The following is a 15,012-nucleotide window of genomic DNA, read 5'->3' as shown; positions in this document are numbered from 1 at the left end:
TGGAACGAAACGACCTTTTCCAGTCCTGTGGCCACTGCTGAGTTTTCCAAATTTGCTGGCAAATTGAGTGCAGCCCTTTCACAGCATTATCTTTTAGGATTGAAAATAGCTCAACTGGAATTCTATCACCTCCACTAGCTTTGTTCGTAGTGATGCTTCCTAAGGCCCACTTGACTTCGCATTCCAGGATGTCTGGCTCTAGGTGAGTATTCACACCATCGTGGTTATCTGGGGCATGAAGATTTTTTCTGTATAGTTCTTCTGTGTATATTTGCCACCTCTTCTTAATATCTTCTGCTTCTGTTAGGTCCATACCATTTCTGTCCTTTATTGTGCCCATCTTTGCATGAAATGTTCCCTTGGTATCTCTAATATTCTTGAAGATATCTCTAGTCTTTCCCATTCTACTGTTTTCCTCTATTTCTTTGCATTGATCACTGAGGAAGGTTTTCTTTTCTATCCTTGTTATTCTTTGGAACACTGCATTCAATTGATTATATCTTTCCTTTTCTCCTTTGCCTTTTGCTTCTCTTCTTTTCACAGCTACTTGTACTTCTTTTTATTACTCCCTGCTGCTGCTGCTGCTGCTGCTGCTAAGTCGCTTCAGTTGTGTCCGACTCTGTGCAGTCCCATAGATGGCAGCCCACCAGGCTCCTCCATCCATGGGATTTTCCAGGCAAGAGTACTGGAGTGGGCTGCCATTGCCTTCTCCTTATTACTCCCTAAAAAATAACAATTGTCTTCATAGCCAATTTCATTGAAATGATTAATCCAAAAACTAACATTTGGAATGAGTCCCATAACAACATTTGTAAATGGAATGTGTATGTAACCTCTTTGACTAGTAATATTCTCAATGTTAGATAAATTAACTGGTTGTACAAAATTTGAATCATTAACTTAGAAAAGATAACTCTAATGGAAGGGACAGCCAACACAAATTCATTGGGAAATTACTTCAATAATCTGAAAGGAACTACTTAAATGAAAAGCTAGTGTTAAAATATATGTGAGTGTGCTTAGTCACTTAGTCATATCTGACTCTTTGTGACTGCATGGACTGTACCCACCCATTCCTCTGTCCATGGAGTTTTCCATGTAAGAATACTGGAGTGAGTAGCCATTTCCTTCTCCAGGAGATCTTCCTGACCCAGGGATCAAACCTGTGTCTCCTGCACTGTGGGCAGATTCTTTACCATCTGAGTCACCAGAAAAGTTAAAATGTGTATTTGAGCTTCAGCATAAGAAGCATCAGAAGAGAAAGAGAAAGGGAAATATATAGCCAACTGAATGCAGAGTTTCAGAGAACAGCAAGGAGAGATAAGAAAGCCTTCTTAAGTGATCAATGCAAAGAAATAGAGGAAAACAATAGGATGGGAAAGACTAGAGATTTCTTCAAGAAAATTAGATACCAAGGGAACATTTCATACAAAGATGAGCACAGTGAAGGATAGAAACAGCAAGGACCTAACAGAAGCAGAAGAAATTAAGAAGAGGTGGCAAGAATACACAGAAGAACTATCCAAAAAAGGTCTTAATGACCGGCATGACCATGATGTGTGGTCATTCATCTAGAGCCAGGCATTCTGGAGTGTGAAGTCAAGTGGGCTTTAGAAACTATTACTACAAACAAAGCTAGTGGAGGTAATGGAATTCCAAGTGAGCTATATAAAATGCTAAAAGATGATGCTGTGTAAGTGTTGCACTCAATATATCAGCAAATTTGGAAAACTCAGCAGTAGCCACTGGATTGGAAAAGGTCAGTTTACATTACAATCCCAAAGAAAGGCAATGCCAAAGAATGCTCAGACTACTGTACAAGTGAGCTCATCTTCACATGTTAGGAAGGTAACACCCAAAATCCTTCAAACTGGGCTTCAACACTTGGTATTTCTTGGTATGTGAACCAAGAAATTCCAGATTTTATTATTTTTCTTGATAATCATAACAACTGAGTAAGACATATCATTTAAGATAAACCACTTTTGTAGTTGAGGAAACTTGGCATTAAAGTCATATCTTGCCCAAGATCATGCAGTTGAAAAATCATGAATCTCAAATCTTCTGTGATATTTTCATAACATCATGATTTTTTTGAACAGTCTTTCCTCTTAGGTGTTTTATGAATTGGAAAATTATCATAACTGGTAGAATAAATTCTGTCTTGATTTTTATTAATACTAACATTAATCCTTTCATTAGGTATTTTATTATGACAAATATTTATATAACTTATTATACAGCCATATTACATACTTATAACTAATAATAATAATAAACCAGTAAACTCCTGAACTGGTGCAATGAAAGTGCTGTACTCAATATGCCAGCAAATTTGGAAAACTCAGCAGTAGCCACAGGACTGGAAGAGGTCAGTTTTCACTTCAATCCCTAAGAAAGGCAATGCCAAAGAATGCTCAAACGACTGCATAATTGCACTCATCTCACACGATAGGAAAGTAATGTTCAAAATTCTTCAACAAGCCAGGCTCCAACAATATGTGAATGGTGAACTTCCAGATGTTCAAGCTTGATTTAGAAAAGGCAGAGGAACCAGAGATCAAATTGCCAACATCTGCTGGATATTCAAAAAAGCAAGAGAGTTCCAGAAAAACATCTATTTCTGCTTTATTGACTATGCCAAAGCCTTTCACTGTGTGGATCACAATAAACTGTAGAAAATTGTGAAAGAGATGGGAATACCAAACCTCCTGACCTGCCTCTTGAGAAATGCAGTTCAGGAAGCAACAGTTAGAACTGGACATGGAACAACAGACTGGTTCCAAATAGGAAAAGGAGTATATCAAGGCTGTATATTGTCACTCTGCTTATTTAACTTATATGCAGAGTATATCATGAGAAATGCTGGGCTAGATGAAGCACAAGCTAGAATAAAAATAGCTGGGAGAAATATCAATAACCTCAGATATGCAGATGACACCACCCGTATGGCAGAAAACAAAGAAGAACTAAAGAGACTCCTCAGTTCAATTCAGTTCAGTCGCTCAGTCGTGTCCGACTCTTTGCAACCCTATGAATCATAGCACTCCAGGCCTCCCTGTCCATCACCAACTCCCGGAGTCACTCAGACTCACGTCCATCGAGTCAGTGATACCATCCAGCCATCTCATCCTCTGTCATTCCCTTTTCCTCCTGCCCCCAATCTCTCCCAGCATCAGAGACTTTTCCAATGAGTCAACTCTTCGCATGAGGTGGCCAAAGTACTGGAGTTTCAGCTTTAGCATCATTCCTTCCAAAGAAATCCCAGGGCTGATCTCCTTCAGAATGGACTGGTTGGATCTCCTTGCAGTCCAAGGGACTCTCAAGAGTCTTCTCCAACACCACAGTTCAAAAGCATGAATTCTTCGAAGCTCAGCTTTCTTCACAGTCCAACTCTCACATCCATACATGACCACTGGAAAAACCATAGCCTTGACTAGACAGACCTTTGTTGGCAAAGTAATATCTCTGCTTTTCAGTATGCTATCTAGGTTGGTCATAACTTTTCTTCCAAGGAGTAAGCGTCTTTTAATCTCATGGCTGCAGTCACCATCTGCAGTGATTTTGGAGCCCCAAAAAATAAAGTCTGACACTGTTTCCACTGTTTCCCCATCTATTTCCCATGAAGTGATGGGACCAGATGCCATGATCTTCGTTTTCTGAATGTTGAGCTTTAAGCCAACTTTTCCACCCTCCTCTTTCACTTTCATCAAGAGGCTTTTTAGTTCCTCTTCACTTTCTGCCATAAGGGTGGTGTCATCTGCATATCTGAGGTTATTGAGATTTCTCCCGGCAATCTTGATTCCAGCTTGTGCTTCTTCTAGCCTGGCGTTTCTCATGATGAGAGAGCCTCTTGATGAAGGTGAAAGAGGGGAGTGAAACAGTTGGCTTAAAACTCAACATTCAGAAAACGAAGATCATGGCATCTGGTCCCATCACTTCGTGGCAAATAGATGGAGAAACGATGGAAACAGTGGCTGACTTTATTTTGGGGGGCTCCAAAATCACTGCAGATGGTGACTGCAGCCATGAAATAAAAAGATGCTCATGCCTTGGAAGAAAAGTTATGGCCAACCTAAAGCATATTAAAAAGCAGATACATTACTTTACCAACAAAGGTCCATCTCATCAAGGCTATGGTTTTTCCAGTGGTCATGTATGGATGTGAGAGTTGGACTGTGAAGAAAGCTGAGCACCGAAGAATTGATGCTTTTGAACTGTGGTGTTGGAGAAGACTCTTGAGAGTCCCTTGGACTGCAAGGAGATAAAATCAGTCCCTCCTAAAGGGAATCAGTCCTGAATATTCATTGGAATGAGTGATGATGAAACCAAAACTCCAATACTTTGGCCACCTGATACGAAGAGCTGACTCATTTGAAAAGACCCTGATACTGGGAAAGATTGAGGGCAAGAGGAGAAGGGGACGACAGAAGATGAGATTGTTGGATGGCATCACCAACTCAATGGACATGAGTTTGAGTAAACTCCAGGAGTTGGTGATGGACAGGGAGGCCTGGCATGCTGCAGTCCATGAGGTTGCAAAGAGTCAGACATGACTGAGTGACTGATCTGAACTGAATATTTATATAATTTATTATATAGCCATATTACATATACCTATAACTAATAATACCATCTTAGATAGCAGATTGAAAAGCAGAGACATTACTTTGCCAACAAAGGTCCGTCTAATCAAGGCAATGGTTTTTCCAGTGGTCATGTATGGATGTGAGAGTTGGACTGTGAAGAAAGCTGAGCTTCGAAGAATTCATGCTTTTGAACTGTGGTGTTGGAGAAGACTCTTGAGAGTCCCTTGGACTGCAAGGAGGTCCAACCAGTCCATTCTGAAGGAGATCAGCCCTGGGTGTTCTTTGGAAGGACTGATGCTAAAGCTGAAACTCCAGTACTTTGGCCACCTCATGCGAAGAGTTGACTCATTGGAAAAATCTCTGATGCTGGGAGGGATTGGGGGCTGGAGTAGAAGGGGATGACAGAGGATGAGATGGCTGGATGGCATCACCGACTTGATGGACGTGAGTCTGAGTGAACTCCGGGAGCTGGTGATGGACAGGGAGGCCTGGAGTGCTGTGATTCATGGGGTCGCAAAGAGTCGGACACGACTGAGTGACTAAAAAAAAAAAAAAAAATAATATATCAGTAAATTCTTGCACTTCACTGCTATTACTTACTAATCTCTAGAAACATTGTCCTTCTCAATGACTCTAGCACTAGTCTCACAACTTGACTAGTGCAGGAATATTCAGAGACATAAAGATTACTTTACCTTTCTGCTCTTATTGCATCTCTGCCCAATCTTGCCCCAAGAAGTGACATTTCTACCATTCTTTCATGACTCTTTCTTTCCTTGAACCCTTTTCCTTTAGTCATGTTCACTTTCCCAAACCAGAACCTCACATAAATTACATTATTGTACATCATTTGTTTTTCTTCCTGGGGTGCTAAACATCCCACAAAAACTACATACAGATTTCTACCATCATTCAAGGCTCAGCTGGGGTTTCTCTGAGGTTCAGTAGTCTTTCACTCTGCATTTGATTAACTACACTCATCGCTTATAATGTACATCTTTTGTTTTTGTCTGCCCAAATATCCATTTCTGTGTTCTGATAACAGCACATGATATTCCTTTGAGGAACTATGCCTTTCCCACTTTCAGTCTATGTGCTCTGAGTAAGGAGGTTGATTCTCCTGAACAACCACATCCCAACACACACACAGAGAGTTTTATGGGTGAATAAATAGTAGTCAATTGGCCAATCTGCTTGTTATCTTCTTCTAGCCACAGTAATTAATGGGGATGTGCATGCAATCCAGGTCTATATGTGCTAAGTCACTTCAGTTGTGTCTGACTCTTTTTGACCCTATGGACTATAGCCTGCTAGTCTCCTCCATCTATGGGGTTCTCCAGGCAAGAATACTGGAGTGGGTTGCCATGCCCTGCTCCAATCCAGGTCTATATACTGAGTCTCAGTTCCAGAATCTTGCTGCAACTATTGGGAAAGAAGTGTTCCTTTTCCACCATGTTCGCTAACTTTGTAACTGCTAACAGTTACAGTTGAATTTAATCCTAGCATCCCTGGTGGCCAATCTTGTTATGATATAGACTGTTCTTGCCTAAAAAGAAAGCCAACACAGAGCCAAAAATAGAGGCCAAAGATGAAGATATTCTTCCCATAGAATCATTTGATCAGTTAGATCCAAACATGTGTGCTCAGTTGCTCATTTGTGTCTGACTCTTTGTGACCTCATATACGCAGTAGCCCACAGGCTCCTCTGTCCATGGGATTCTCCAGGCAAGAATACTGGAATGGATTGCCATTTCCTCCTCCAGAGGGTATTGTCCAGCCAGGGATTGAATTTGAATCTCTTGCGTCTCCAGCAGGCAAATTCTCTACCACTGAGCCCCGTGGGAATCCCAGAGGTACATCAAATTATAATAGACTTATTCTTATGAAATACTGAATATTTCCCCAGGGCCAACTAGAGTTGGATTTCTGTCATTTCACTGAAATGAGTCCTAACTAATTATTACTCTACAGAAACTATTTTCTTAAATGTTGTCAATAACAATAACAGCTGGTATTTATTATTAACTATATGCCAGATATTTTAAGCACTTTAATGGGTAAAAGCAGAAAAAAATCTCCTACTTTTATAATCTTATTATCTTCCATTTACAGATGAAGAAACTAAGACACAGAAAGAAAGAAATTTTTCCTACGGTTTTATGATTATAAGCAGTAGAGTTGGAAATCAAGCCAGGGCACTATGACTCCTGAGCCCCACATCTGAGTTATTATATTATGTTGCCTCATGGGTCAGCTAACCCAGTCAGACTCCTTAGACTCTTTGCTCCATTTGGCACTGTTTTCTTCACACTCTCATGGAAAGCAAAGGCTTTTAGACTAGGTTGGGTCTACCTGGATAATCCAGGATAGCCTCCATATTTGTAGTCATAACTCTGTATCAGCAAAGTCTCTTTTACCGTGAAATGCAAGGCTCCAGGGATAGGATGTGGATTTTTTCTGGTGGCCGTTCCAACCAAGTTGTATTGGATGTAACCTTCATCTCTCTCCTCTAACAGTCCCCTTACCTCACCTCTTTGTAGTGGTGGGGCAAGTTTTTCAATTGTTTTCTGAGATAGAATGCATGAAAAGAATGCTTAAAACTTTTCATACTGAAAATGTCTTTTTTTTATAACCTTATTTAACTTCTGGATTGGAAATAACTTTCTCTCAGAATTTCTCTTTACTTATGCTTCTTCAAAAATTCCAGTGCCATTCTGATTTCTGAATCTCTGTAAATGATCTCTTTTTTTCCTCCCTGGAACCTATTAAAATCTTTTCCCATAACCATGTCCTTTGAAATTTCATAATAGTACACTTTGACATAGGTAATTTTTATTCATTAATCTGGGAACTTTTGTCCTATTGCCTCTCAGTGCTAAAAACTATTGTCCTGGTTTTCTTGAAAAATTCTTTCTTCTGGTTGCTTTATTTCTATAAGATATCTTACCTTTCCTTGCTTAATTGCTCTGCTTAGAACCTGTAGTACAATGTCCAAAAAAAGTAGCAAGAGTGGACATATTTTTTTCTCTCCTTGATCTTATGTGAAATTATTCATTCTTTTACCAGTGATTATGATGTTAGCTTCCTTTTTTTTTAAATTTTAAAAATCAGATTGTGGATGTCCTTTATCAGATTGAGGGTGTTCTCTTCCTACATAGTTGAGCATTTTTAGTCATGAAAAAGAGCTAGGTTTTGTCAAGTGCTTTTTCTTCAACTATTGAGGTGATCCTGTGGTTTTTGTCCCTTTTTTAAAAAGAGTCCCTTTTTAAAAAGAGAGTGTGTTACATCCATAATTCATTTGATGCTACACCAACCTTGCACTTACTAGCCAAATCCCTCTTGCTCATGTTGTAAAATACTTTTTCTACGTTGCTGGATTTGGTTGGCTAGGCTTTTTGTTGTGGCTTTCTGTGTTAATATTCAAAAGTAGTAGTTTACTTTTCCTATCATGTTTTTGTGTGGTTTTGCTGTTGATTATTTCATCAGATTTTCACTTGGGAAATCACTGCATATTGTCTAAGTCAGTAGAAAGAATGTGCTTGCCTGCCAGGAGAAGTAGGAGATGCGGGTTCCATCCCTGAGTTGGGAAAATCCCCTGGAGAAGAAAATGGCAACCCACCCACTGCAGTACTCTTGCCTGAAATTGTAGCCTGGCAGGCTACAGTCCAAGGGGTCGCAAAGAGATGAATGGGACTGAGCATGCACGCAATTCTTAGAACAAGACTCTAAAGAAACCACTTGGGCAAATGGCAATTTCTGTATCTAGCAAAGAAAGCTGTACAGTCTTTTGAGGTCCTCCCACTCAGCTTCCTTCCCCTTCCTGAAGCAACCTAATAAAACTTGCTTTTTTATATTCCAAACCTTACTTACAGTCTTTTGATCGTCTATTTTCATTGCTCTGAATCCAGAGTTCACAACCTGCTGACAAGTCCACTTTTACTCCAAGCGAGCCCTCCAACTCTCTGACTAAGCACGTTTGATTTACCTCCTGTCATCAACTCATCTACCAGCTGTAATTCATCAGCAAAGGAATCAAAAACCCTTTGGTAGTTAATCCCAGGTGTACTTGGACGGAAGCTTCGGCATAAGGTAAGCAACTAGGACAGTGACATCAGAAGGGAAAAGTAAACTCAGAGAGTGGCGGTGCCTTAGTCTAGGTGTGGAGAAGCGTCTGGGGATGTGAGTGGATCTCAGCAGGTAATGGGCCCAGCAGGGGGGCTCGGAGCTCCGAACTGTGGGTGGGACTGGGTGAGGCCGCGGCAGAAGCAGGCACGGCCACTTCCGATGCTCTGATAAAGGGAGGACCAGAAAGCCCAACTTTCCCACGGTGCCGCCGGACGGGCGCAGCTGGCGCTGCTCGCCAGGCTGCGCGGGGTCAGGACGGGGCGCCGCCCACGCGCCGCTCGGGCCGGAACCCGCCGAGGTGGGTGCGCGGAGCCGGAGGCGGCGGGGAGCGCTGGGGCGCCGAGACCGAGGCCGCGGGCTCCGGGCCGCCGGCGCAGCTCGAGCGCTTTCCGCGGGGTTTGGCTCCTGTCGCTTCCCGTCTCGCCGAACCGGCATCGTCGCCGCGGGAGCCGCCGCCGCGAGTCCTCAGAGCCGGGCTGCGGGCGGCCGGGCGCCCCGGGACGCGGACGCAGGTGAGGCCCGGCGGTTGGGAGTCCGGGGGGGCGCGGCCGCCCGAGGGGCTGGCGTCGGCCCGACCGGGCGCGGCCCTGCCCTGCCCTGCCCGGCCGCGGCGGCTCGGGCCCCGGGCTCGCGCCGGGCGGACGCGCCGGGGCCGGGCTGCGCTGGCCCGGCCGCCTCCCGCCCCGGCCTCAGGTGGAGCGGCGGCGTTTCAACTTGGGCACCTGAGGCTCCCGGGGCGGCGGCGGCGGCCTCGGGGCGCGAGCCGGCCGGAGGGCGGAATCACACGGGGTCTGGGAGCGCGAGCCGGGCGGCGCCGGGGGCGTGCGGGGAGGGCCGCGGGGCCGGCGCGGCCGCCCTCCAGGTGGGAGTTGGGGAACCGCGTGCGGTTTCCTCTCAGAGCTCGTGGGGAGAGTCGCACACACCCCCCTTCCACGGCCCGTTCCCTTCGCCCGGATCCACTTTCTTTTGTCTGGTCCGTTTCGGTATCGGCGTCTCAGCTGCTTTTGTTGCAGCCTCGGGTCCGGAGGGTTCAGACTTGTCAGAGGTCGTGGGTAAGCTCTGAAATGCCGCGGGGCGAAGGTGGACAGAGAGGATCCCTAGGATGGAGAAGATTTGTCATTAGTGTCCTAATTAGCACTAACATATGTCACCACGTTCTTTTCGACATAGGGTGTACTGGATATTTTTCTAGCATGTAATAGTTTTAAGAGTACACAGGAGAGCATTCATTAGTAATTACAAAGGAGCATTGTGTGGGCAGGTTTCTATTAAATTACCCATTTTATAGACCAGACAACTGAGGCACCCACGAGAAAAAGTGATTACATCAAAAACAAGGAGTCAGCCCTTGTGGGAACTGGGGTTAGAGCTTGTCTGACTGAGAGTTGTTCTCAGTACAGTCACTCAACCTCAAACAAAATTTAGCGCTGAGGGCCCCTCTAATTCGCATATTTTTATTTATTCATTAATTACCAAAACCTTTCTTAAAAATATACTTGAGTTCTTTCATATTCCTAAAGTAGTACCCCTAAAAGTGATACTTAAATGACCAGAGTCGTTCCATTTTTTGAATGGGATCGCTTGGAATCGTAGTAAGGATGAATTGTGTGTGTGTGTGTGTCTTTCCTCTGTCAAACTATTAATCTCCTATGTGAATCCACTGGGAGCTCAGTTGTACCTAGTGATTAACATAGCAGAGACCCTAAATGTTTATTTAATGGATAAGTGGAATGGTAGTATGCCTGAGCAGTAAGTTTTCTTTTCTCCTACAAAAGAATTAAACATTTAGAAGAATAATTATTTTAATAATTTCAATGAAAATTGACTTGTAATCAGGTGCAATATTATGTTGTCCTTTCTCTCCAGTGCTGTCAACAATGCACCCCTTTCCCTGCTTTTAAATGATTTTGCCTATAGATCTTTTATTGCCCCATTTTTCTTCCTCTGTTACATTTATATGTTTGGTTTTTCAAAGTGATGATTTTTTTTCTTTTAAAATTCAAAGAAAGGAGTCTTAAAAAAAAAAAAACAACCAAGCTTTTTCTCCTTTATGAAATAGACTTAACTAGGCATTTATGGGTATATCTGAGGATAGACACCTGCGTCTTTAATTGGTAATTCCTGTATGTCAAGCAGGAGTTCCTCCAGGCAAGTATCCAACGAATTAATAGTAATATATCCCTGTAATATTTTATGAGACATCTACCTCATATAATGCCTTTTTATCAGCAGAATAAAGCTAAAAAAATTCAGTTAAATTTTGCTAACTACATAGCACATTTTAGGGCACAGTTTGCCTAGACTTAGTTAGTGACTCATGGAATAAACACTAACAATTCTCTTTCCCTTGCACCATCTTCACTCACCGACTGGAAAGAAAAAGAATTGTGATCTATCTTTTCTTTCAGAAGGGATACTTAGAGAATTAATGAAGTAATGTCTGGAGAATATTTTAATCTCCTTGGAAGAAAGCTGCTTTGTGACTTCAAAGTGTGACTATAGGGTCATGAAACACTGCCACTGCCCCCAACATGCTGTCATTTATGTTTTTAGAATGGTCATTCCAGCTAGTTACTTTAGGAGGCTAGATGTTTGTTTAAAAAGTGCTGCTGCTATTTAGTTATTTTAAATATTTGAAAAATTTTGTCAATTTTACAAGCAACATAAAAATATGATTTTAGAATCTTTTATAAGTACTTGTTTTTTGTTTGTATTTTTTTTAATCCAAATCTATGTAGCTCTGTTTGAACATCTTTTATTTGCTAAACTTGGCAGAATGATTTCTGCTTGGTTGCAAAACTTAGCTCTGCCTCGCTTCAAGATTTTACTGGTCTTAAGGATATTTAAACAGTTATCATGAAGGCTACGAAGACAACTGTGGAAGGTGTTTTTAAAATAGTTTTAATTATTGGCAGCATTATTAGAAAATGTTTGTAACCTTCTCAGTGTGACTACTCTGTAATGGACACTGCTTGCTTGTAGGCATGTATACATTTGTAATACGGTGGTGGTGTAGTCACTAAGCCGCTTCCCAGGGAATGGATAAGGATATCTGTTTCATGTTTAACGTGAATTTTTTTTCTCACTTTGAAAGGTTAATATTTCATTTTTAAGGTCTCATCAAAATTCCTGCATCAGAACAGCTCCAATAAGTAGGCAGTCCCCAGTAAAATGATGACATAAAAATGCCCACATTAAAAATATCTTCTTTTGGCCCTAGTATGCAATAATGTGTACAAAAATGTTATATTAACCAAATAGTATTATATTAACCAAACTAAGTGTCTGGTACAGAAAACGTTAACCACATAATTAACAAGCTGTTGTATTGTTTTCCTTGATTTAACAAAATGTTTGAGGAAATTACTTGATTGATAAGTCTTTTATAAAATCCAGCTGAGAAAATTAGAGATATTGCATTTTTTGTCTTAATAAATTTCTCTGTAGCAAGCAGAAATGTTAGAAATTATTCTGTTAATGATGGAACTACCTTTAAGTTCTGTAATCTCTTTCCCTGATTAGTTCACTGATAGTCTGACAGGTGAGAAACCTTGGAAACAAGCAGTAGGTCATTAGCAGAGATTTTAACAGCAACTTCAAAACATCGTTCATAAAATTGCTGAGATAAGAATGAGGCTTATTCTGATTGAGAACTTCCTGGCCTATTCAGAAAACTGTTAAATTTTTTTTTTTTTCCCCAAGGGGCCAGAGTTGAAATGCAAACACCAATTTAGGCAGCATGAAATGAATAGTATATATATATATAAGTGGGCTCTTCTGTGACCCCATGGACTGTAGTCCACCTAGCTCTGTCCATGGATTTCCCAGGCAGGAATACTGGAATGGGTTTCCTGGAGGCATTTCCTTCTCCAGTGGATCTTCCCGACCCAGGGGTCAAGCCCGCATCTCCTGCATTGGCGGGCAGATTCTTTACCCTGAGTCACCTAGAAAGCCCACTAATCTCCTGAACGATATATAAATTATAGAATTAGTATTTTTGTATAGCTTCACTTGTCTGACTTAGAACTAGCTAAGGCTGTAGAGTCCTAAATAAGGCTTGATATGCTCTAGTCTGGCATTATACTTTTTGCTTACCCAACAACCATAACCTTTCCTATTTAGTGTTTTGGCTTATTATTTTCCTTGCTCAAGATGCCCATTCCTCTCCACTCTACTTGCAAAGGCTATCTAAATTCTCCCTGTGCTTTAGGACCCCGCTGGAATACTATTTTTCCGGAAAGCCTTCCGTGACTCCCTAGTTCTTATTTTTTAGTTCACCATGTCTGTCTGTTAATTACTCCTTGTTTTTTTTATTATTTCTTTTATTTTTCCCTTGAATTTGTTTTTCTTTAATTTTTATTATAGTTGCTTTACAATGTTGTGTTAGTTTCTGTTGTACAGCAAAGTGAATCAGTTCTACATATATCCCCTCTTTTTTAGATTCTTTCCATCACCAGGAAAGAATCTTTCCAGGTCATTACAGAGTATTGAGAGTTCCCAATACAGTAGGTTCCTCTTATCTATTTTATGTACAGTAGGATATATATGTCAATCCCAGTCTCTGAATTTATCCCCCCCTCAGTTTCCCCGTTGGTAACTAGAAGTTTGTTTTCCACATCTGTGATTCTTTTTCTGTTTTATAAATAAGTTTGTTTGTATCTTTTTTTTCTTTTCTTTTTTTTTTTTTCAAGATTCCACATATAAGCGATATCACATGATATTTGTCTTTGTCTTTGACTTCACTCAATATGACAATCTCTGGGTCCATCCATGTCACTGCAAATGGAATTATTATTATTTTTTTTTTGAGTGCATCAAAGTTTTACTCATTGAAACCAAAAAAGGTTTTTTATTGATTTTTATTGGAGTGTAGTTACTTTACAATGTTGTGTTAGTTTCTGCTGTGCAGCAAACTGAATCAGTTATACATATATGCTCTCTGTTTTTTAGGTTTCCTTCCTGTTTAGGTCACCACAGAGCATTGAGTAGAGTTCCCTGTGCTACACAGTAGGTTCTCATCAGTTTTCTGTTTTATGCCCTGTAGTCTAGATACATGTCAGTCCCAGTCTCCCAGTTCATCCCACCCCATTTCCTCCTTTGGTATCCATAATTTGTTCTCTGCCTCTGTGTCTCTATTTCTGTTTTGCAAATAAGTTCATCTGTACCATTTTTGTAGATTCCACATATGTGTGTTAACATACTATGTTTGTTTTCCTCTTTCTGACTTCTCTCGTATGACAGTCTCTAAGTCTATCCATGTCTCTGTAAATGGCACTCTTTTGTTCATTTTTATGTCTGAGTGGTATTCCATTGTGTATATGTACCACAGGTTCTTTATCCATTCATCCTTTGATGGACATCTAGGTTGCTTCCATGTCCTGGCTGTTGTAAATAGTGCTACAATGTATATTGGGGTACATGTATTTTTTCAGGTTATCGTTTTCTCCAGATATATGCCTAGGAGTGGGATTGAATTTGTTTTCCCCCTAGGTTTTTCTTTTTTTCCCCTCAAAGGTACAAGTGTGTGTTAGTTGCTCAGTTGTGTCTGACTCTTCACAGTCCCATCGACTATAGCTTGCCAGGCTCCTCTGTCCATGGGATTCTCCAGGCAAGAATATTAAGAATATTGGAGTGGGTTGCCATTTCCTTCTCCAGGGGATCTTCCTGATCCAGGGATCTAACGCTGGTCTATCACGTTGCAGGCAGGTTCTTTACTGTCTGAGCTACCAGGGAACAGGTCGTATATTCAGTATATATTTTCCTCAATCATGTACAGCACCTATAATGCTGGATACTAGCTGGACATATTAAGCTTGTAAGGTTAGATCTACAAAAAAGCATTCTGCTTAGAGACAGGGCAATATATCTTCATGCTTTATAATTGTGTCAGTCAGTGTTCTGGTAGAAAATATGTAGCAAGCTCAAAATGGAGTAGTTGATAAGATCAATTTTGAAAGTGTGCCTGAGGTAAAATAAATCAACAATGGATGGTGAAGCATCTCAGGACTAACAGTAATGAGAACCATTATCATCTCTAGGCCTAAAGGGGTGAGAGAATAGGATCATGACTAAAACCCAGAGAGGGTAGCTATATGGGGAATGCTGCCTGGCTAGACCTTTGGCCTTTCTGAGATAGAGAGGCGTGGAGGAGTAAATACCCCTCTTCACTCCTTTCCAGCCCTCTGATTTCCTAGTGGTGCTTCCCACTGGCAAATTTAGCTGGTAGGCAGAAGGTGGGAGAGGGAGAGGGAGTATTTTTGCAGGTCAAAAGTCAGCCTCCTGGGAATTAGAACACAGT

At 41.3% G+C, this 15,012-nt stretch overlaps 1 protein-coding gene across 1 annotated transcript; it reads left to right on the top strand.

Annotated features, from left to right (window-relative positions):
• Positions 1-1,434: 1,434 nt before the first annotated feature.
• On the top strand, positions 1,435-9,777 carry LOC138094318 (uncharacterized). The gene is made up of 2 exons (XM_068990352.1): positions 1,435-1,531; positions 8,888-9,777. Exons 1-2 carry the CDS (start codon positions 1,435-1,437, stop codon positions 9,775-9,777), a joined length of 987 nt encoding a protein of 328 aa, XP_068846453.1.
• Positions 9,778-15,012: the final 5,235 nt, after the last annotated feature.

Source organism: Capricornis sumatraensis, chromosome 18 (genome assembly GCF_032405125.1).
Source record: "Capricornis sumatraensis isolate serow.1 chromosome 18, serow.2, whole genome shotgun sequence".
Taxonomy (NCBI): domain Eukaryota; kingdom Metazoa; phylum Chordata; class Mammalia; order Artiodactyla; family Bovidae; genus Capricornis; species Capricornis sumatraensis.
Note: the sequence above shows the minus strand (reverse complement) of the source record. Positions and strands in the feature narration are given on the sequence as shown.

Bases quoted from the DNA above. Each gene is read 5' to 3' on its own strand.
- LOC138094318 (XM_068990352.1), top strand. From the start codon at position 1,435: ATGAGCACAGTGAAGGATAGAAACAGCAAGGACCTAACAGAAGCAGAA. The intron at 1,532-8,887 runs GTCTTAATGACC...GCTCTGATAAAG, and splicing joins AGAAGAACTATCCAAAAAAG to GGAGGACCAGAAAGCCCAAC.